The 24,791-nt window shown below is 39.4% G+C and overlaps 1 protein-coding gene across 12 annotated transcripts in view; it reads right to left on the reverse strand.

Annotated features, from left to right (window-relative positions):
• ARHGAP6 (Rho GTPase activating protein 6) overlaps positions 1–24,791 on the reverse strand; it is a 264,909-nt gene that overhangs the window by 68,853 nt on the left and 171,265 nt on the right. For all 12 annotated transcript variants that reach the window (XM_036840648.1, XM_036840649.1, XM_036840651.1 and 9 more), the window contains one exon: positions 16,141–16,300. In XM_036840648.1, coding sequence (XP_036696543.1) covers positions 16,141–16,300 — 160 coding nt within the window. The remainder of the gene's footprint in view (positions 1–16,140; positions 16,301–24,791) is intronic.

Genomic DNA, 24,791 nt, shown 5'->3' on the forward strand with positions numbered 1-24,791 from the left:
AGTACTTCTGAAACACGGACTTGGGAGCTGAAATTCATGGCAAGGAGGTGACTCACATGCCAGAGTTTCTGACCTGGCTGAAACTATTGGAATAATCTTCCTATTCACATCTCTCTGATCTGAAAGAAAACATGTGTCTAAGCCAATATAAAGCATCCATTATATCTGCCATTCTGTGTAGCATGTTTTCTGGAAAGGGAGTGGACAGTTGAGAGGCTTGACCAGATTTGTTTTTATGGCTCTGGCGATGTTTTCATATGTGGCTGATTAGATTATCTTCAGATACCTCCTATTTCTTGGGTTCTCTAAATCACTTTTCTGCTTAAGTTATCCAGACTTTGTACCCATCATTGGAATCCAAGAGCACTGCTTAGCACAGAAATCTGTTTATTTTTCAGGTTCTGACGCCTATCCTAATAAACCGAAATATAGTTTTTAAATTATATATATGAAAGTACATTAGGTGAGCCCCACAATCTGTGGATGTCTTATAAAAGTGTCTACTAAAATTATTTAATTGTTTACCAAAACTAAAATTCATTCTTTAGTCTCAGTTACATTCCCCTTTTGATGGCTCTCAAGCCACAGACCTCCCCAAAATAAAGCAAGCAGAAGACTAAACCAGATATTTTATTTCCAGTTTGGAGCAGATTTGTCAAAGAAATAATAATATTATTTATGGCTCCTGGCACTTGAGGGCCATTCATTGGGCCCACACTCCAAGTCTAGTGTTTTCTAATAATTAATCTCATCAATGTAAGTTAATTTGGCCAAATAAATCAACACTGGAAAACACATAGGGACTGAGGAGAGCTGGGCAACCAAAACCCCAGTCAAAATCATATCCCAGGAAAAGTCGGGCTGGACATTGGAGCCAGTTAATGCCATACCCATGCTCAGTGGAATGAATTCAAAATTGCCCCTGCTACTCTGAGTTGCCTGCTCCCTATTCAAAGTGCGTCCCAAGACAAGGAAAGGAGAGCAGCCCTGACAGGAAGGAGTAGTAGTTGCCAGGAAAGTGGCTACATCTGCTTCTTGGCAGGAAACGTGGCAACAATCCCAGGATAGGGGAACCAATAGAACCAGTGCATTACTCTGGCCTAAGAGTTAAACTGGGATTAACCCCAGAGATTTAGGACAGGAGCCAAAGCAGGGCTCTCTCCTCTACTCTAAAACAAGTAATCTCTATTAAGGGATGATGTGCCACAGACCATGATGAATTCCTTGGCTTAGGAATATTATTTATACTACAATAGTTCTCCATTTAAAGTGCATCTTCCCCCTAGAAAGTGGGCTCACCCTCCATAGATCGAGCCATCCATTGCTCCATCTATCCCTCCATCCAACATTAAGGATGAGACAGAGCTAGGTGTTAGTTATGAACCCAGATGAACAAGCATTGTCTCTGCTTTTGAGAAACTCAGAGTTTAGCGCTAAAGACAGATACATGGAAACCTCATTAAAACAAAATGAAGAAATGCTTCAGTGGAGACGGTTACTAGGTGGTAGGTCAGAAGCAAGAAGGCTGTCCTTGACTCTGCTAATGTTCAAGTTCAGTCTGTTAAAGGATGAAGTTACCCTTCTCAGGGACCTCTGAATTTTGCTGGGGATTTCTCCGAATAAGTCACATGGTGACTGCTTAGTGTAGGAAATCCTTTCCTATCCTAAGCCTCTTAATGTTTTATTCCTAGCAATCCAAACTTTTATCAAGCAAGCATTCTACTGGTGAAAAAAGATGAGAAAATCACAAATTCAGGAGTGGATTGATAGTTTCTTTAGTGGGAACTAGGCCTTAAGAGAGTGAAAAATTAAGAATCCTGGAAGAAAACAACCTACATGGAAAAAGTGGAAAACATTGTACTCAAGCCCAAACTGGTCCTGCCTCTCAGCCAACTTTGAATCTCACTATATATCTTCCATGCTATAGACTGTTGGTTATTTAATCAAATCTATAGGTCAAAATTTCCATTTATATATCACCTCATCCTTAGCAGTTTTTCCATTAACCTTGATTGAAATAGAAAGCAGGTAGAAACAGGGTGATTGAGTCATTCTTCTTGGTTTAAATCCCAATGAATCAAACACTGTTTCTTCATCCTGCTAGCACCTTGTGGATTAGATTTTTCAAAATCTGTTTCCAAAGTGTCTATGTTTCTTGGGCAAAGAAATACTTATGGTATTCTTAAGCAATGCAGATGCCTCTCCTTAGAGCCGAGGCTCCCCAAACTACTTGAGAAATGTAGTAATCCCCACAGTTTACATGTTGAAGTGGTGGTGAAATTATCAAAGCTGTGGTCAGAAAATAAGAACATTCTGTGAGTCTCTCACTGTTGTAAGAAAGTCAGCTCTTGGAGGTCACCATGCTTCCAGCTAAATTAAACACTAAGAAACCTTTCCCATTTTCTGTAAATTATTTGGCAAGGTAATTAGTTCTGAAATATTTTCTCAAGAAGAAAAGAAAAGACCTTGTAGATTCTTGAACCTCTAAACAAGTGTGTTTCTATTACAGAAAATCATTGAGATATTCGATTAGTTGAGCATGTTTCGTTATTCTTTCAAAACGTGAGGTAGGGAAGTTGTTTGCATGGCTTGGATGCCATGGGTTTAAAAGTTCAGCTATGGTTTTTCCTTAGCCAGGCATTCTTTGTGATCACTGCTTATTGTAATAACTGGTCGTGAACAAATTATGCCCTAGAAGGATCTTTTCCTTTCTGTCATTTTTTCCACTTTCAAGTGTTATGAGTTAAAAAAAAAAGGGGGGGGGAGCTATAATCTCGTGTTCCAAAGGAGAAGCACTGCTGTTACCTTTTCCCAAACTAGGAGCTAGTCTGTCCTTCCAGGCTCTTGAATTTGCATCTCTCATTGCACAGACCCTAAGCTGAAAACAGTATTTTTAACTTAGTCTATGGAGGTCTTGTATTTGCAGAGACAGAAGTTTCCAAATATCAGAGCAAGAAAAATGGCTTTTGGCAAATCACTTCCTTAAGTTATATTTATTTCCTGGAGCGTAAAGGAAAGAAAGCAGGTGGGAGAACAAAAAGACAGAAAGCACTCATCACAAAGAAATACCCTGGATTGTTAACTCAGGGAAATTAATTGCAATTTAGAGGAGTTTCATCATTACTCATTTTAAAGCCAAAGCCTGCAGGTCTAGTTGAAAAGGTAGAGTCAGACAAGGGTATTGACACATGGTGTGATTTTCGACCTGTCTAAGGGGCTAATGCTACCTACCTTCTTTTTGACAGATATCGTTTTATAATGAATAAGTAAGAGGGGAATCAATTATCTTTAAGTCATAGACTTTAAGCCTTGGAAACTCCTCAAAATTTCTGCTGGTTGCTGCCATGAAAACAGCTCTCATAGATTCAGTAACTGGACAGATGGTGCAATTAGAGGAAAAGTGTTAGGCTCCCCATCCTTCCCCATTCTTGCGTTTGATTATTCTTTGAGCCATTTGAAACAATTCTTTATGATATAGAAATACCATAGAAAAAAAATGTGCTATGATTGAACTTTTAATCCTTTCCATTCAATTTCTTAACAATTTCCTGAGCAACAAAAGCAAAGCACTCTGTCAGACACTAATGCCAATCAATAAACAAACAGTTTCCTCCCTGTTGCTTGTTTGCAATGGCAGAAGCTGACATTGCTATTATGTACACCAATGGTTACTAATCTAAATCCATCTTTATTCTACTACACCCCCCCCCACCCCCCCAACTTTTTCTTTCCCTATTTTGTTAGGTGCTCACCCTCCACGTGGTCATGCACCCTGGGATGAGTGCTCACCCCAGGCTCAGGAAAGGAAACTTAAGTCAAGCTAGTTCTGGTGATTTCTTTCTGCTTGCTGTATTGATTTGGGCACTGGCAAGTGTTGCGATTCTAGGGATCCAGAAGGGAGGGAAGTCTGCTAGGAGGCAGCAGTGAAAATCCTTCTCTACTATTAAAAAGATACTTGCTGAAGAGTCACTGCTCTTCTCTGCCTCTTCATGCTGCCATAGAAGCAGTGATGCTGGTGGCTGCTGCAGTCATTTTGTGACAATGAGGGAAGCCAGCCAAAGGACAAAGTGACCCATGATTATGGCAGAGAAAAAAGGTGGAAGGCCACTGAATTTATGAGTCCTGGAACTAGCCTATCTGTGAGCGCCTAGTAAAGTAATATAATCAATGTCTTTGTTATATAAGTCACTTTTGGTTTGGTTTCCATAATTTGCAGCCAAAGCATCTTAACGATGGATAATCCAAAACTCCAGTTGTGGGATGTGATTTTCCTACTTATATTTGCACCAGTCTTGTCATATAATGCTAGATAGCCCTAAGAAAGACATCCCTAGAAGATCTGAATTTGTGTGTGTTGGGTGGCATCTAAGATAAGGAAGGAGGGTAAGAGCAGGAAGATCAGATTACGAAGAACTGTAAATCTGTAAATAAGTAAAGTCCTTAAAGAGAAAGACAGTTAAATTCTCAGTTATCAAACCAGATAGTAGTAATAAAGCTAATAATCAACCCATATTGGAGACTGACTTATTATTAAAGTCACCCATCTGATGCATAACTGACATTCCTATAACCTGCATGGTGGCATCAGTTGTTTAGGCAACGCATTAAAATATTGACATTTCTTTCTTGTTTAGCTTCACCAAGGGAATTTATTGCTCACTTTGAAAAAAAATGTGATTACGTATAATATAAACACTAAAACATCTGAGAGTTATGAAAGTCTGATAATTAAAAAACACTCAATTATGGAAGAGTAAAACTAAGAGAGTGAAGAAATTGAAATGAATAGGATGGTACAGTCGATCAACCACATGGATAATAACTAAATTACTATATCAAATTAATATTAATCTCCTAAATCAGAGGTCAGCAAGCTTTTTCTGTAAAAGTCCAGATAGCAAATATTTTTGGCTTTGTGGGCCATATGGTCTCTGTCAAAACTACTCCACCCTGCTGTTGTAGCACTAAAGTAGCCTTAGACAATACAGAGACAAATACATATGGCTGTGTTCTAATAAAACTTTATTTACAAAAACAGGCAGTGGGCTGGATTTGGCCTTTGGGCTGTAGTTTGCCCTCTCCTATCTTAAGTGAAGACCACCTTAAACTACTTTTCCAGAGCTTTCCACTTATAAAAAACTTTATAAACACCCACTGATTGAATTTTTAAATAATCTTGAGGGCTCAATTTCAAATTATCTAGAAAGCTTGATTAGTTTAAAAAACACTTGGTATTTAATTTCAATTATTACTATTTGCCTTTGTTTTTGCCCATGGGGAAACAAAGAAAAAAGCAAAACTGGAAGCTCCTATTCATATTTCAAGGATGGGACATTCTTTGTAATTATCAAGTTTACTTTTGGGCCATGATCCCAACGGAGAGAATAGTGTAGTCTTGAAATCTTTGAAAGGTGCCAGAATATTTCAGAAACTGCAATGACAAAAGTTTTGTTCAAGATGCCAAAGCCTTGTGCAATAATAGCTGCTACTCCAACAAAGATACATCAGTATGTGTAAATGTGACCAGTAGGGACAAGACCTCAGATAGAAAACTATATTGTCTAAGAACATAAAGGAAGCCATTCGTGAATATGAAGGCACAAAACATATGGCTTAAATAACCACAGACTATTGCACTGGCTTGCCTGCTTGGCACAGAACAGAATCATACAGCAGCACACACTTGAGAACTTGACATGGTAAAAGCCCTGGGGTACAGAGGAGAGCACCCAAGAAGAAAATTTCAACAAAAACCTGCAGGGAAACCTCTCTGTCATTCCTGGGTTTTATTGGAATAGGTAGATGAGGCAGCTTCTATCTGTAAGTGTCACCAAAGGTAACTTGGACAGGACGATATCCACTGCTCGGTTTTAATACAATTGATGTGTCTGTGCTTTCTCTATCGATGGACTAATAACTCCTTGAGGATGTGGACTACTTTTGACATGAGAGCAGTGAAGCAGCATGGGAAGCCCCTGGATGGCACGCCAATGTTGGGCTCTAGATAGAGAAGGTACTAGATGCTTAGGCCAAGGGTCTAGCCTAGGTTCCTTTCTGTGGCCCTAGGGAAACAATGCCCCATCCACCTTACCAAGGCCCTAAGAGCCACAGCAGTGAACAAGTGAAAGGTTTCCATGCTGCCATTTTTGTTCTTTTCTTCTTGATCGTCTCTTTTCCATTCCATCTGCCTTTTAAGATTGCGTTATTCAAACTGTGGGTCATAACTTATTAATGAATCGTGAAAATTTAGCGTATCATGACAAGCGTATTTTAGAAAATGATATAGAATCAAATAGAAGACAATAGGAGAGAAATTATAGAGAATATCAAAGTGTATCTCAGATAACAATAAACACCATTTGGTTCATGTGTTTGCTGGGCTGAGATGTAAAATAAAAGATACAACTACCTCTACAGCTCACACACTAGAGACATTTGTTGAGAGCCTCTGAGCCCAGTGGTCTAACATTATTCTTTGATCACCCTATTTGGTGATGTTTGTTTCCCATCAGCATTTCTACCTACACTGAAGTTTGTGGATTTTACCCCAGGTTTCAACTTCATTTTTACTTACACAGAAAGCTTTGATAAACAGTTCTCGCGCTTCACCTCTTCAAATGGACAATGCCAGCAGGGATAACATAGAAATTGGACAGCTATAGTTTCTGTCTAGGGTTGTTGCATAAACACCCAAGATCAATTTCCTTGCCCATCAGGTTGCCCTTATTTTTTAAATCAACATTCAAATCACAAACCAAAGACAGCTGCAGTGTTAGCCAACCAAGAATATCATTTTCTTGATTTCATTGAGTTGTTTACTTGGGTTTTACACAGCCTGAGGGACAATGGTGAGGGACCACTTTATATGGAAGCCATATAACAGCAATTTTGAGGCATCAGAGTACTCTTTTATTAGACTATTGCCCACATTTTCTTAAACCACCAGCTATTCCTCATTCCATGAGACTGTTTTTAAAATACATAAACGAAGCCTTTCTCAATTGTGATATCAGAAATTAAGTGAAGAAAAAAAGAGCACTAAAGAAAACTTGAATATGCATTTCTCTCTTATGAAACCATTCCGCTTTAAATACTTAGTTTACATTACAGTGAGATAAAGGCTACACTAAGCTGCTTTACAGATTGGGCATAAGTCAGTCACTTCCTTTTATTTTACCTTAGACCAGAGGTGAGCCATTTTTTCCTGTAAAGGGCCAGATAGGAAATGTTTGAGACTCCCTGAGGCATATGGACTGTCACGACTATTCGACTCTGCCATCGTTGCTCAAAAGCGGCCATAGATGATACGTAAATGCATAAGCATAGCTGTGTGCCAATAAGATTTTATTTACAAAAACAGATGGTGAGCTGGGTTTGGCCAGTGGGCCAGTTCACTAACCCCTGCCTCAGACCACTGGTATTAAAATGCTATCAAAATAATATTAATTGAATCTGATACATAAACAATACTCCATTGATGTGTTCTGAATAAATGAAAAGTTCATGAAGGCCATTAGGCATTGCTTAATTTCTCGACCATGGTCTCCGCATTTGTTTCCTGGGTCTGCTGTTAAGGATTGAGCCATTTACAGACTAGAAAGTCTGATCCAAGAGCTTATGCAAATGTATAAATGTACCACATCTTCTTTAACCGTTCATCTGTCAGTGGACACTTAGGTTGCTTCCATGTCCTGGCTATTGTAGATAATGCTGCAATGAACATTGTGGTACATGACTCTTTTTGAATTATGGTTTTCTCAGGGTATATGCCCGGTAGTGGGATTGCTGGGTCATACGGTAGTTCTATTTTTAGTTTTTTAAGGGGTGGGATAGGGAGGGTGGGAGGGAGACGCAAGAGGGAGAGAATATGGGGATATATGTTTATGTATTGCTGACCACTTTGTTACACAGCAGACACTAACACACCATTGTAAAGCAATTATACTCCAATAAAGATGTTAAAAAAAAAACAAAGAGCTTATGCCAAGAGCAGCCTTTGACGGGTAGAAACATTCCATGGTCGCCTCTATGGGGCAAACTCAAGCTCACAGGGAAAACTCTATTGATAGGTATGATCCCTCCCACCGAAAGGCCTCCTGATTTCTACCACTAGGTTCTCTATAGCATCTTCAAAATTCCCTTTTTGAAATATCTTAAGTTTAGAAGGGGTAACAAATTAAGCTCATCAGTCATCTTAGAAGGTTTATGTAAATCTTATTAGTTTTTATTTTGCTTGTCTCCTGGTTGAATAGATATAGAGGAGGGAGGAGCCACAAGATTGGAGAAACCTAGGTTCCTGCATAACTGTGTGGCGCACTCTCCCCTCCCAATCCTCGTGGCCAACCTGCAGTCGATGGTGCCTGAGCAAGAAAGAAACTTTTATAGTATTAAGGTACTAAGTGGTTAGCCTATCTCGACTAATACAAGTATACATCTGTGAGATACATTCCCAGAAGTAGCATTATTGGGCCATTTAAGAGTTAGATCTTACCAAATCATCTTGTAAGTTGCTGCAACAATTATATTCCTATCAACAGTACATGAGTGTCTGTTTTCCTAGAAAGTATACCATCCAACTTTTGGAGCCATTCCTATCTAAGAGAAAAAAAAATCTCCTTGTCGTTGAGCTTGCATTTCTTGAATGAATATGAGGGTGAGAGCATCTTTACAAATATTTATAAATCATTTGAATTTCTTTTTCTGTGAGCTGCCTATAATTTGTCCACATTTTAATTATGTTCTTTCTCATACTAATTTGTAATAAAGCTCTGTATCGTAGAGAAGTTAGCTTTTAGTTTGTCAAATGTGTTGTAAATTTCTACTTTATTTATTTATTTATTTGCCACACAGATGATTCTATTTTTTTTTAACGTAGTGAAACAGGTCACTCTCTTTATGTTTTCTGGGTAGTGCCTTCCTCCATGTAAAAATATATTAATATCTAGCTATTTTTTGTTTTGGTGCATTTATAGTTTCATTTTTTAAATCTTCAAATCTTTCTTCCACATCAATTTATTTGGATGTAAGGAGTAAGGTCAGAATCCCGATTTTTCTCCTCAATGGTTGTCTCATTGTCACAAATACAATACTAAGCCATCATTTCCCCCTGACAAAAAATGCAATATTTATGTCATAAGTTCTCACTTATTTTAGCTTAATTCTGAACTCTATTTTCTCCCATTGATCTACCTACTGTGAAGCAGTACAATACTCTTTTAACTGCTTTAGTTTTATGACATTTTAATAAATGGATAGGGATAATTTCCATTTGACCTCTTTTTCAGATTTTCCCCTGCCTACTTACTCTCATATAATTATTTGCCAAGATGACGTTTAGAACAATTTAGTGATATTACAACAACAAATTCTGTCGGTATGTTTTTTGGAATCACATTCAGTTTACAGACAATTTATGACATAATTGACATCTTTATATTATTGATTCTTTTTATTCAAGAAAAATATGTCTTTTATATTTATTTCTAACTTCTCATTCAACTTAGAGTCCATGGTCTGAGATTATAATCATTCCCTTGGATACTGTATTAGTTTCTTATGGCTGCTGTAACAAATGACCACAAACTTAGTGGCTTAAACAACTCAAATTTATTATCTGACATTTCTGGAGACCAGAAGTCTGAAATGGGTCTCACTGGGCTAAAATCAAGGTGTCAGCAGGGTTGAATTCCTTTCTAGGGGCTCTAGGGACAATCTGTTTCCTTGCCTTTTTTAGCTTCTAGAGGCCTCCTGCATTCCTTGGCTCATGGCCCCTTCCTCTATCATCAAAGCCAGCAACACTACATCTCTCTGACCATTCCTCCAGAGTCATATCTCTCTCAGATGGGAAAGTTTCTCTGCTTTTTAGTACCCATGTGATTAGTTTGGACCCTCCCAGATAATCCAGGACAATCTTGCTGTCTCAAGGACCTGAGTTGATCACATCTGCAAAGTTCGTTTTGGCATGTGAGGTAAATATTCAAAGGTTCCAGGCCATCTTTGAGGGGTCCAATATTCTGCCCACAGATATACTCTCAACTGCCATGTCCCTCTCTACCATTATTGAACTCAACCAGAAAATCCTAACTCTACTGAGAGGAAATTTGGATTAAACAGGGCTGGGAAACTCAAACTACAAAATGGTGTGTTTGCTTTAGCAGTGTTTAGCTGCCCAGATGTTTATTTTGCAATTTAAATTCCCACCTACTAACCTCAAATAGACCTTTAGGGCTGCCCTGCAATCCTGCAACATTGCTGGTCCATCAGCTTCCCTCTTTTCCATTCCTCTCCTCTTTCCTCAAACCTCCAGGACCTCCTTCCCAGCCCCACTCCTAGCAGATGAAATTGTTTCCTATTTTGCTGTGAGTGAAGAGGCAATCTGGAGTGAAATTCCACATGCTCTCCCATCATCTTCTAAGCTACCTGCATCTGTACCCATATAACCAATGTCCACCTAATACTAAAGCTCAGGAGGAGGTCAAACTCTCTACCTGTGCTTTGGATCCCACCACTGGGAATAACCCCAGTAATTTCCCAACCCACTAATCCTTTTTTTTTTTTCCCACCAATCTTCTATTCTTCCCTCTCTATGGTGAATACCAGCAGCTGATGAATATGTTATATTATCATTCATCTGAGCCCTGGAAGCACCAGTCTCATAGAGGAAGAAGGTCCTCCAAACAGATACCTGTAAATAAATTCCTACAGTCATCCTAACGTGGCAAAGAACAAAAACGTGAGCTTGAGTATGTTTCCATTTTCATTGTACTCACTATCTCATTAGGCTTGGTATCATTTCTTTAGGTTCTAGGCCCTGGCAACTATTTATTTTCCTGAGTAAATTATTCATACAGTGAAGATGACCCTGTTTAGAAGCTCCACTTAGGGGTTTACATGGAAGCAAGTGGCTACCCTTGGACCAAAGCTGCCATCATAGCACTCAGCACCAGCCATGCATTTGAAGGATCTTGGTAAATATTAAATGTCTATAATCATCTGCCCAAAGCAATAGTTTCAGAACTCTTTGGTGATGTCTGTTTTTTTCCACCCAGCCACACAGTTCCTTCTCTCCTTCGTAAGTTAGAAATTATTTGTAAACCATTAGCTCCTACTTTGATGGAAAATATCAAAATAACTCCTGTAACCCAAACATCTTTGAATATCTTGATAGAACAAATCTTTCCCTGAATGTACTAGGACCAACATAGTCTCATAAATAAGCAATGGAGACAGAGCTTCTAGCAGATAAGTTTTATAAAATTCTCTGTTTGGTAAAGGTTATTTATTTAGTGGACTCTATAAAAAGCAAGAACAAAGAGAAACATCAAATTAACTGGATTTAAAAACAAAGCTACAAAGAATATTTTTGCCTTGGTATCTCATCTGATGTGCATCCAATCTGGTTTTCACATAACTTTTTAGAGTCATCATTCCCTTCACTATAAATTTGGTTTGCCAGAAACATTTCTATTAAAAATTTTTCTTAGGAACTGAAAGAACATCTGTTCCTGTAAAAGGGATACAGGACGATTGGGCCCCACCTGGGCCACCTTGTGAGTTAATGTGGAGGTGAGGGCAGGCCTCATCTCCACCCTAAAACCAAACCAAGACAAGATGAGGCAGAATGAGAAGGTCTTAGGGAGAAGCAGCAACCTGGCCTGATGGTGATTAGCACTCATTTTTCACCCATTGCCAAAGGGATTTTCTTCTTACTTGACCTGAGGATCTCTGTGTTACATTAGTATGAAAAGATATAACAGGGGTAGGAATTTCCTCCTGGAAGGAACTGGCTGTGGTTGTGGTGTCAAGCAGCGTATGATGAGAAAGTCAAGGGAGCCAGGCATCAGTCAGTGAAATGTGCCTGTCCACCAGCCTCTTGGCCTAACCTACCTCTCCCTTCTCCTGAACTCTTTCATGACCTCCAGCAGAGTCTGAGATTCCAGCTTAAAGAATGAAAGTGGCCCCTCTTGCCACTTCTATTTAACACAATATTGGAAGTGCTGAACACAGCCATCAGACCAAAAAAAGAAATAAAAGGCATCCAAATTGGAAGGGAAGAAGTAAAACTGTCACTATTTGCAGAGGACATGATACTTTATATAGAAAACCCTAGGGACTTCCCTGGTGGCACAGTGGTTAAGAATCCTCCTGCCAATGCACTGGACACGGGTTCCAGCCCTGGTCCGGGAAGATCCCACATGCCGTGGAGCAACAAAGCCCATGCCCCACAACTACTGAGCCGGCGCTCTAGAGCCCAAGAGCCACAACTACTGAGCCCGTGGGCCTGGAGCCCATGCTCCGCAACAAGAGAAGCCATCGCAATGAGAAGCCTGCACACCGCAATGAAGAGTAGCCCCTGCCCACTGCAACTAGAGAAAGCCCATGTGAAGCAATGAAGACCCAATACAGCCACGAAGAAAGAAAGAAAGAAAGAAAGAAAGAAAGAAAGAAACCCCTAAAGTCTCCACCAACATACTATTAAAACTAATAAATGAATTCAGTAAAGCTGCAAGATACAGGATTAATATACAGAAATCTGTTGCTTTTCTACACAGTAATAACAAACTATCAGAAAGAGAAAGTGAAAATCAATCCCATTTAAAATCACATCAAAAAGAATAAAATACTTAGGAATAAACTTAACCAAGGAGGTGAAAGACCTTTACTCTGAAAACTGTAAAAAACTGATGAAGAAAATTGAAGATGATACAAAGAAATGGAAAAATAGCCTGTGCTCTTGGATTGGAAGAATTAATATTGTTAAAATGGCCATACAACCCAAAGCAATCTACAGATTTAATGCAATCCCTATCAAAATACCCAAGACATTTTTCACAGAACTAGAACAAATAATCCAAAAATGTATATGGAACCAAAAAAGACCTGGAGTTGCCAAAGCAATCTTGAGAAAAAAGAACAAAGTTGGAGGTATCACTCTCCCAGTCTTCAGACTATACTACAAAACTACAGTAATCAAAACAGCGTGGTACTGACACAAAACCAGGCACATAGAGAGAGACAAGAAATAAACCCACACACCTCTGGTCAATTAATCTATGACAAAGGAGGCAATAATATAAAATGGAGAAAAGACAGTCTCTTCAATAAGTGGTGCTGGGAAAACTTAACAGCTACATGTAAATGAACGAGATTAGAACATTTCCTCACACCATATACAAAAATAAACTCAAAATGGATTAAAGACTTAACTATAAGACCTGAAATCATAAAGCTCATAGGCAGAACACTCTTTGACATAAATCGTAGCAATATTTTCTTGGATCTGTCTCCTAAGGCAAAAGAAGTAAAAGCAAAAATAAACAAATGGGGCCTAATTAAACTTTTTTTTTTTGCACTGTAAAGGAAACCATTGACAGAATGAAAAGACAACCTATGGAATGGGAGAAAATTTTTGCAAATGATATGATCAATAAGGGGTTAATATCCAACATATAAAAACAGCTCAACATCCAAAAAAAAGCCCAATTTAAAAATGGACAGAAGACATGAACAGACATTTTTCCAAAGAGGAAATGCAGATGGCCAAGAGGCAGATGAAAAGATGCTCAACATCGCTAATCATCAGGCAAATGCAAATCAAAATCACAATGAGATATCACCTCACACCTGTAAAATGGTTATCATCAAAAAGTCTACAAATAACAAATGTTGGTAAGGATATGGAGAAAAGGAAACACTCCTACACTGTTGGTGGGAATGTAAATTGGTACAGCCCTGTGGAAAACAGTATGGAGGCTGCTAAAAATAGAAAACTAAAAATAGAACTACCATAAGATCCATGAATTCCACTCTAGTATATATCTGGAAAAAAAAATTCAAAACGGTACATGCACCCCAATGTTCATAGCAGAATTATTTACAATTGCCAAGATATGGAAGCAACTGAAGTATTCACAACAGATGAGTGGATAAATAAGATGTGGTATATATATAGAATAGAATATTACTCAGCCATAAAAGAATGAAATTCTGCCATTTGAAGCAATGTGGATGCACTTAGAGAATATTATGTTTAGTGAAATAAGTGAGACAGAGAAAGACAAATACTGTATGATATCACTTATATGTGGAATCTAAAAACTAAAACAAATGAATGTATATAGCAAAACAGAAACAGACTCACAGATACAGAAAACAAACTAGTGGTTACCAGTGTGGAGCGGGAAGGGAGAGGGGCAAGACTGGGGTAAGGGATTAAGAGATATAAAGTATTATGTATAAAATAGATAAGCAACAAGGATATATTGTACAGCACAGGGAATTATAGCCATTATCTTGTAATAACTTATTTTTTCAACATCTTTATTGGAGTATAATTGCTCTACAGTGGTGTGTTAGCTTCTGCTGTATAACAAAGTGAATCAGCTATACATATACATATATCCCCATATCCCCTCCCTCTTGCGTCTCCCTCCCACCCTCCCTATCCCACTCCTCTAGGTGGTCACAAAGCACCGAGCTGATCTCCCTGTGCTATGCGGGTGCTTCCCACTAGCTATCCATTCTACATTTGGTAGTGTATATATGTCTATGACACTCTCTCACGTCGTCCCAGACCACCACTCCCCCTCCCCGTGTCCTCAAGTCCACTCTCCACGTCTTATCTTGTGATACCTTTTAATGGAGTATAATCTGTAAAAATACTGAGTCACTTTGATGTTCACTTGAAACTAATATAACATTGTAAATCAACTATACTTCAATTTTTTTTAAAAAAAGAATAAAAGTGGCCCTAAGAGCCATCATCCAATAAAAAATTCTGTGTGGTCACTGTTTCTGTGCTACTCTTTCTAGCCAACAAAACCAAGCCTCCTACTACAGAGGTAAATTGCCCAAGCTCACACGTGACCAGACAAGTCCTCATATTCTGGTCTTCAGACTCCCAAGCCAGTGCCCTTTCCATCAGACACAGGTGAGCCAAGAAAACAGCTCCACCAACACTGCTGTTGACGGAATGTGAGCACATGTGTTCATGTGTATATTAAGGTTGCTCAGCCTCTACACTTGGGCCCTTGGGCCCTGACAATGCTTGCTGTGGGGGACTGTCCAGTGTATTGCAGGATGTCTAACAGCATCCCTGGCTTCCATCCAGTAGATGTCAGCTGCATCCTTCCTCCAAGCTGTGAAAACTGAAAGTGGAGCCAGACATTGCTAAATTTTACCTGGGGAGTGGGGGAAAACCATCGCTGGTTGAGAACTACGTATCTATGTGTATGTGTGTATATATGATATGAATGATTTTGTGAATATTCATGAAGCATCCCCTCAACTCCCTGAAAAAAGAAAACAAAGGAGAAGTTCTGCAGATACTGAAATCTTCTAGCTTTCAGATGCTTGCTATCGCTCTCCTGCTTCCCGTTAAGTTTTAGGCACAGCAGCCAATGTTGCGTTTTTATGGCAGGTTTACTCTATTTGTATAACGTCACAGCTTTTCACTTCACCTCAAATTACCTTTCGGCTACACACAAATACACATTAAAAAGTACCTTTATAGAAGATAGTCAACATTCAGAAACAGGCTTTACAGGTCAAAGGATTTCAAATACATGCTTCTCATCTTTACCAGAATCAGGATCTGTGTTTGTAAAAACATCAGACAACCAGGTCTGCACTGGCTCCAGTGTCATAGTGGTGAACCCCAACAGAGACAGGCCAGGTGAAAGACTGGATAAAAATGAGTTAACATTGGTATAATCACTGATTCTGAGTTTGCATAAGGTCAAATGAGAAGTTTAACAGATTGTTAAAACATTCTTTTCAACTGGTTATTTTGAAATCATATTGAGATAGACATCGTTTTTCTTCTAACCCTTTAAGTTGACCTTTCTGAAACTTCTTTTTAACTGGTTGTGCTGAAGCCACGTAGACCGTTGAGATACACATGGCTTTCCCCTTTAATGCCCCAAGTTGATCTTCCCTTTAAATACACATATTAGTCGACATGTAAACTGTCCCACTTGAACACATCTTTCAAAATGGATGCCAGTGCCAGCCAGTGACCCAGAAGCTATAGCTTCCTTCCTGCGTTAATAGTGGGGCTGAGAGGACTCTGCAGCTTGGGGCTCTGGCAGAGCAGATGTTTGACTTCCAGCATCCCCCATGTGATGGCAGATGGGGCCTTACCTTTGGGAATGGTGATCTGACAGCTCAGGTCACAGTCCTGCTGCAGCTGATAAAAAGCCACTTCCTGCAGCCGGGCTCGCTCCAGCTCTGAGAGGCTCTGGATGGGGACTGACCTCAGCCGTACGCTGCGACCCGACATACTGTTCCACGTGAAGTCACCCTGCAGATCAAGGGGAAAAACATCAAGGGTCACACAGTAATCTACGACTCACAAGCCTCAGCGTCTCTCTCAATCGGTCATAAAGTCAAGCAAACTTCATTTTTATGTTCCCAAATTGGCTCTCAATCCCTAAAATCAAATCCACTCTTATTTAACTGTGGATTTACTCAGTCAATTGCAAACATCAAAATCTGGAGTATCTGCTAGGTCATCTGATCCCATAAAACGATGCAAAGAAAACTATGTGGAAAGATGCTTCAAGGGTCCTGCCTCCTCTCTTTTATGGGAACACATGGGAACTTTTCGCTTTTTATTTCTCAGTAACAGGAAGAACTACTGCTGATTGCCATTGTGCACACTAGACATAGGAGGGTAAACGTATATTGATAGCCTACCGTGTACCAGCAATGTGCCAAGGGCTTTTTAGTTACTTCCTCTATATAATAATACAATCTAGTATATTTATTATATATGACACAATATATTATTATTATATATAATTCATACTTATGATACATTATTGTAATATATACTTAGGATACATTATGTTGATATTATAGTAATATATAGTATGTATAAATATAATATAATATAATATAGATGAAGTTGAGGCTTAGGAAGGTTAAGTAATTTTCCCCAAATTGTAAACCTTACAAGATTTGAAACTAACCAGGACTCGAGCTAAAAAATCTTAGGCTTTTAAATTCTATGCTAAATTGTAACCACTGAGTTTCTATTTATAGCAGTCTAATGAGCTATTTTGATCACAGTAAGTATAGAGATATGATCAATAAAAGCTACATATATTTATAGAGACGTTTGATGCTAAAATACTCCACATCAAAGAATCAAAGCAAAGATTCCCACAATCCTGAGTCTATTTGTGTGCTCACATACACACCTCTGATTTCACACCTCTGAGAGTGAATATCTCTACCCTTGATGCAGACAGTGAGAAAGTGATGACCTAAGAAACAATACTTCACAATCCTCTGAAGCCCAATGTCCCCTCACTGAGGAGGAATTCCTACGTATCACAGATATCAACCAGGGCACAACAGCTTTGAAGAGGTATCTACTGTTTCCTTAACGATCAAGAAAAATTCTGGGAGAAGGAATAGTGCTGGGCCCTACAGACACCGCCAGGGACTTCTTGTGGATGTGGGGAACATTTAAGGAATCCCAGAAGACTTCACCATCCTCATTATTCACCTTAAAGAAGAGAGACAGAAAGGCTGGCCCCAGCGACTGCTAAGACACCTTTGTTCCCTACTGGTAGCAAATTCCTGCCTAGAAGGTTCATTCCAAAGAGTGAATGGCACTATGTTAATTCTTTGATATTTTTTTCCTCTTTATCTGGGATTTCATTGATTTATTTATTCATTCATTTAACAAATGGAGATATCATACTCTAGTAGGGGCAGAAAATAAACAAGGGTAAGTAAAGAATATAGCGTGTTAAGTAATGATAACTGCTAAGGAGGGAACAAAAAGCAGGGAAGGGGCCAGCAGTGCGAGTAGAGGACAGGGATTTACATTATTAGGTGGAAGGGCTGGGAAAGACCTCACAGGGAAGTCCAGGCTTGAGCAGAAGTTAAAGGAGATGAGGAATTTGTTTGTTTGTCTTCACACCTGTGCATTTGCATCCAGTGGATGATGAGGAGGGCTACCAGGGGCCCAGGAGGGGCCCAGGGAGCAGGATGTGGGAACGGGTCAGGGCCGAGGAGTGAGTGAGTAAATCTAGGCAAAGGGGGTAGGTTGTAGTCACATTTGGTGAACTGAAGAACATTCTTCCAGGCCCAGTGTATTTTGGATTTTTTTCTTTTTTTTTTTTTGGTATAGCTGGACTAACCACAAGTTTAGACAGGAAGTGGGGACTTAAGTCTTGGGTGTACCTCTCACTCACACCCTTTAAGCTTAGGGCACCACAGGTACAGTACCAGTGAATTGCTTTCCCCTCACCCCAAATGGCAAGTTCCAGATGAGTTGGTGATTTTTAAATATGAAGTTTAGGTATCTAAGGGAGCCCGCTGCTACTTGAAGTGTCAAAATGGAATTACATATCTATTCTTTAAATGCATTTAAAAATATGCCCTCCGATGGGCTCTAGTATCTGTAGCAGGGGTTGGCTATCTTTTTCTGTAAAGGGCCAGATAGTAGATATTTCAGGATTTGTGGGCCATGTGGTCTCTGTCAAAACTACTGAGATCTGCCCTTGTGGCATGAGAGCAGCCACAGACAGTTTATGAATGAACGGGCGTGGCTGGACTTGGACAGTGGGCTACAGTTTGCCAACCTTTGAACAATAGCTCATGACTGAAATAAAATAAATCAATCCCTAGAAGACACATTTTATTTTTATTTAGTATGACGTCCTGCATGATTAATTCAAACAAAATTCAATGAGCACCTATTACATGCTAAAAACAGTACTGGGCTTGGGATTATCAAAATGACACCACAGTCCTTGTTCTTAAGGAGTTAAATTTTGGTAGGAAGAACACACTCAGTCCATGAAATACAGAGATTATGATACTAGGAGTAAGTACCGAATGCAATGGGATGCCTAGGAGAAAAGGCTTTGACATCTATCTGGGGATCAAGGAAAGCTTTATAAGAAGGCAGTGTTTCACAGGAGACCCATAAATTGAATAAGAGGGGTAAGGGTTTGCTCTGTAGAAATGCAACATTGGAAAAAACAGTAGGCGCCAAGGCAAATGAATTTGAGAGAACGGCCTTGTTTGGGGGAAATTACAAGGCTAGAAGGAAGGAAATAGCAGGAGGCGAAGCCACGCAGAAATCAGGGCCAGATCCTGGAGGGCTTTCTCGGCAGGCTTTGCAAAGTAGACTGGATTTTATTCAGCAGGTGGTGGCTAGTCATTAAGGAAGCTTGAGTAAGAGAGGAACATGATCAGATTTGCATACGGGAAAGATGACTGGAAACACATTTCTAAAGGAATTGAGGGAGGGCGCAAGCCAAAGATGCAGAGATAGAAGAGACACTGGGCTAGGTATGACGCTGATTCAAATTTGAACAGATAGGGAGATACTTAGAACCACAGAGATGCTTGCGGACAAACTGTATGTAGTGGAGGGTAGGGAAGGAGTAATCTAGGATGACTTAAACATTTCTGGCTTGAGCAACTGGGAGGATGGTACACTAAATCACCAAGATGAGGAAGAGCAGAACGGAATTAGGTTTGGTGGGGGGGAGAAGAAAGATGTTCAAATTTGACATTTTGAAAGTGATATTTTATCTCTAAAAAATAAATAAATAAAACACATTACCAAATCTGGCAAAACAGAATCAGGCCAGTTTACATCTTTCTTGAGCCTTCATTTTCTTCTCCCAACTAAAACAGTTGCAACGCAATCAAGTAATACATAGTTCTGGAAACTGTTCACAAATGACTACACTTAGCATGATAAAAAAGTGAAGTGTGATGCTTTAAATTTCTCTGAGCCCATTATACATCATAGCCCATGACTCTTAACTTCGTAGACTTTTTAAATTCTTTGGTAAATTTGGAATTATCAGCCAAAAGAGAGAAAAGGCTTGGTCTATTTGTAATGACTTGAATTTATGGAGTTGTTGTCTCCTAAGACTTTAGTTCTTATAGCAGCTGATGGCTCAGGAGAAGGCTACAGCCAAATCCCAGAAAGAGAAAAGAGTGTGGCGCTTTCTTGAAAGCAGGGCAGCTGCATTGATCAGGCTTTGGAAGAGTCATTTCACAAAGGAGGTATAATACCAATTGGTCCCCAGAGCCAATTGGTTCTTAAACCCATCCTTAGCACATGGCTGAAAAAACAATTCTCTTGGGAGAGAAGGTCATCAAATAATTAACAAAGAGGGACTTCAAAGATATCTCCAAAGCTACCTATTATCAAATGTGTGGCATCTTAAAAAATATCAGTTACATTTTTGATTATGGGTAATGGACCAAGTTGCTTCATAATCCATTTTATACCACAAACTTGAATAACTAAAGCCTGAAGTGTTCATACAGACCTGGAAAAGTCTGTATGGGCCACTCCAGTTCATCACTCTCCACCCTCCACCATCTCATTGTCTTTTGCCACCTGCCAATCAGCAGTCATGAATACATCAGATAATCTGCATCTTCCCCTATGTCCCAATTTTCTCACCGCTCCCAATCTATATTTCTACCATTGTGAATTTTAATGATTTTTTTTTCAGATTAAGCACATGAGATTTCAACAAGTTTTTTAAAGTTGGAAATATGTGAGGTCCATTTTTGGGAAATTATAAAATTAACACAATTAACTGACAGGTTAAAACCATATTCATTCATAGTATCTTGGGATAAAGTCAGGAGGTATCAGTGACTGCCCTAAATGACATAGAACAGTGTTCTTCATTTTTATTTTTATCCTTAATGCAATATAGGCATTTTGAGAATCAAGAGGCCTAATTTCAGAGCCAAGCGCACACACAGTCAAGGAAATGTCACAACACAATGGCTGGGAAACTCTGCAAACATGTCTTAAAACTACAGTTGTATTGCTTTTTAAGGCGTGATAATTTAGTGTTGGCTCACAATAAGTTACTTGGTCGAATGCATCCACATTCCTAATTTCAGTCCACATCATCTTTTAAAATTAATTTGTTTAAAGAGCCCTTTCTCAAAACATTCACCCAAGGTTTATGCAAATTATCCCAAGGTTCAAATCAGAGTATTCGCAATGAAGTACCTAGAAGTCTAAAATCTAATATCAGCCTGTTTCTCTCCCGCCTCCTCACCTCTCCCTTCAGGTTGCTACAGCTGAGGACGGAGTCCCCAGATGCGGCACCCGTGGGAACCACACAGACCAGAGTTGCGGGGAGTCGCCGAGCAAATCCATGAGGTTTCCACATCTCCTCAGTTGCCTCTTTCTAGAATTCCTAGGGGTCACAGTGTTTCTGTGCGTAAAATATGTTTGCCTTTATATTACGAAAATTGTCAAATATGAGCAAAGAAAGAGATTAGACTAATGACCTCGCAGAGGTTCTGAGGCAGGTGTCTGCTCTGCAGTTGAGCACCCATTTTTTTTTTTTTTTTTGGTTTCCTGATTGACTGACCCATGCAGCCAGGATTGAGAACCACTGCGCTCAAGGGTTGATCAGATTCAGGTTGGGTTGTAGTAAGTCTGCTGTTCCTAGAAAATTCAAGAAGTTCACCACCAAAGAAAGATGCAATTTTACCACAATATGTTACTTTTTTTTTTTTTTTAATATGTTACTTTTTGAAACAAAATGTGAACTTTAAGACACTCAGGAGTAAGCATGATCTGCTTTCGTTTATTGAACAACAACAACAACAAATGACTTGAACCAGACACTCAGAGTCTAAAGCCTATACTCTTAGCCACTACAATATCCAGGCTGGTGGATACAAAGCTTGAGAGATGCCCTTCAGCCTGCATTTTGTTCTGCAGAGGTAGAGAGAAGTGTAGTATGGAGTTACTGGATAGAAGGTGTGGCAGACAGAATAATAAGATAGCCGCGTCTTAATTCCTAGAACCTGTGAATATGTTACCTTACCTGGCAAAAGGAACTTTGCAGATGGGATTAAGTTAAAGGATCCTGAGATAGGGAGGTTATTCTGGATTATCCAGATGAGTCCAACCTAATCATAAGAGTCCTTACCAGAGAGAGGCAGAGGTGGCTCTGTGTGTGTGTGTGTGTGTGTGTGTGTGTGTGTGTGTGTGTGTGTGAGAGAGAGAGAGACAGAGAGAGAGAGAGAGAGAGATTGATTTGAAGATACTAGGCTGACAGCTTTAAAGACGGAGGAAGGAGCCATAAGCCAAGAAATGCAGGCAGCTTCCAAAAGCTGGAAAAGGCAAGGCACAGATTCTCCCCCAGAGCCTCCAGAGGAATGCAGCCTTTGATTTTAGCTGAGTGAGACTGACCTCCAGAACTGTAAGACATTAAATTTCTGATGTTTTAAGTTTATGGTAATTTGTTACATCAGCAATAGGAAATGTAACAGAGAAGCAGTAGGAGGGAGCATTAGAAGAGAAGGTGGGTGAAGGTCAAGGGGATCGAGTTCAGATGAGGATAAGCTCCCAGACACTTAAGAAAGTAGGTCTTGACCTCCCATCAGATTTTTATCTCCCTCTTTCCTGGTGCTACAGTGCTGCTTCACACTATAGGTACCACCACCAATGATTTGAGCTGGAGAGGTTCCAAGATTGGAATTTTGAAAGCACTTTCCCCACTAAATAGAATTTTAGAAAGTTATACATAGTAAATATTTCAGGCTTGTGGTTCATATAGTCTTTGTCACAGCTACCCAGTTCTGCCAATGTAGCACAAAGGCAGCCATAAACCACATGTAAACAAAAGTTCCAATAAAATTTTACTCACAGACACTAAAAGTCTAATCTCATCTAATTTTCAAGTCACAAAATATTATTCTTTTGATTTTTTTCAACCATTTAAGAATGTAATAACCATTCTAGGCACGTAGGTCATACAAAAACAGGCAGCAGGCTGGATTTGGCCCACTGGCTGCAGTTTGCCAACCCTTGATATAAAGAGATTGGGATCATTTAGGACCCTACACATACTTATTTAGCACCTACTACCACGTGGCAGAGACCCAGTCCCTAGCACTCTGCATCATGAGCTACGTACATCAGCTAGATTCATGAGGGCAAGAACCTTGTCTGGTTTACTGACCTGGGTGTTCCCAGTATCCAAGATAGTACCTGGCAATTAATTATCACTGAAGAATAAATAATTCACAAGCAATAAATATTTGTCAGTCTAGGGACTACATGAATCACGTACATCATGAGTTCAATAAGAAATTGGAAACTAACCAACTCGGGTAATATCGTATCTATGAGGGGAAATGTCTTCTGGATTTGAATAAACTGCTAAGAAACAGTCTTTTGAACCAGAGCCTGTTGATGAGCCCCAAAATGCCAGTATATGCGGGCAGAAAATAAGCATAAAAATATCGGACCTGAGGAATAATGAATCTCTGACACTCACACTCATATATCAGATCTCTTATGAGCAGGAAGACACAAACACAAAGGTCAGTGTTGCCCTGTGACCCTCATCACATGGGCCATGAAGTAATAAACAAGCACCCAGAAGCGTGCCAAAGCCCACCAGCACAGCCTAGGATGTGTTTCTGGCTGTTCCTGAATTCTCAAATGCACATTCCAGTCCAGCATTTTTCTTTGGTGACTGTTTATCTCGTAAATGGATGACTCATTTTAAGGCTCTCTGGATCCAGTTTTTGAGTGGTTGTCATAGGACTTTTTTTTTTTTTAGATTGAAAGTGGATGATTTCTAATTTGTTTCAATTTCATAAATGTGAGGTTGAAAGTGACCCAATGTTTCTGGATAGACAAAAGCCCTTGATAGTTATAAAAATATCCTTTTTATTTTCGGGTACTATGGGACAGCGTTAATAAAAGGTAACAATACGATACAAAAGGATATAGCACAGTGGTTCTTGGGGGTGATTTTGCCCTCTCAGGGGACATTTGGCAATGTCTGGAAACATTTTTGGCTATCATGACTCTAGGGTGGGGTTTCCTACTGGCAACTAGTGAGTAGACATCAGGGATCTACTCAACATCCTACAATACATAGGACAGCCCCCTGTGCCCGCAATAAAGAACTACCTGCCTCCAAATGTCCACAATGCAGAAATCGAGAAAACCTGGCATAGCGTAAGTTGGGTCTGCTGTTAGGCCCAAATTACACACAATCTCCTCAAAATGATGGTGTCAGAAGACATTAACACTCATATGAGTTTTGTTTATCATCAAAGGCATGCACCATGCACTATATACTCTTATGCATGCTATGCATGATAATGTATATTATACATGTATTATTCTGTATATTATGGAAATAAATAAGCAGAATCATAGAAGTTATTTAGAACTAGCATTAAGAAGCACAAACAACACAAACCAATTTAAAAGAGGCACACAAAAAAAGCCTCAATACAATAGAATCTTGATCAACTGGAGAACAACTCACCGAAAGCATTAACTAAAGAGATTTCCTTCCCACCAGAAGTATATGTCTCCACATTTAGAAAAAAAAAAAAGATGCAAAAGGCAAACTGAAAAACCAACCATCTAATATCTGTGATTTATTCAGAAAGGTCATTCTTTTGAGCTAAATTGCATCTTTACAAACAGACTTGATTTTTCCCATGAAATAAAATTGATTGAAATACTTTTGGTTTTGGTCTATACCACATTGTTTTATTATGTCCTTGAAACTAATCTCTAATTGCAGCATCTCTTTAACCTCATCCAACTGTAAACTTACCAAGGCCCAGTGAGCCAACAAGAAGTGATGCAAGGCTGCTCACAATATGGCCTGCAGACAATTCTTGTAAACATGCAGGTTTCTGGGCTCTAAGGAAGATTTAGGGAACTAGGGTCACAAGGAATGGGGCCCAAGTACCTTCATCATAAACCAGAATCCTCGGGTGATTCTTATCTTTGCACAATA

This window comes from Balaenoptera musculus, chromosome X, assembly GCF_009873245.2.
Source record: "Balaenoptera musculus isolate JJ_BM4_2016_0621 chromosome X, mBalMus1.pri.v3, whole genome shotgun sequence".
Classification (NCBI taxonomy): domain Eukaryota; kingdom Metazoa; phylum Chordata; class Mammalia; order Artiodactyla; family Balaenopteridae; genus Balaenoptera; species Balaenoptera musculus.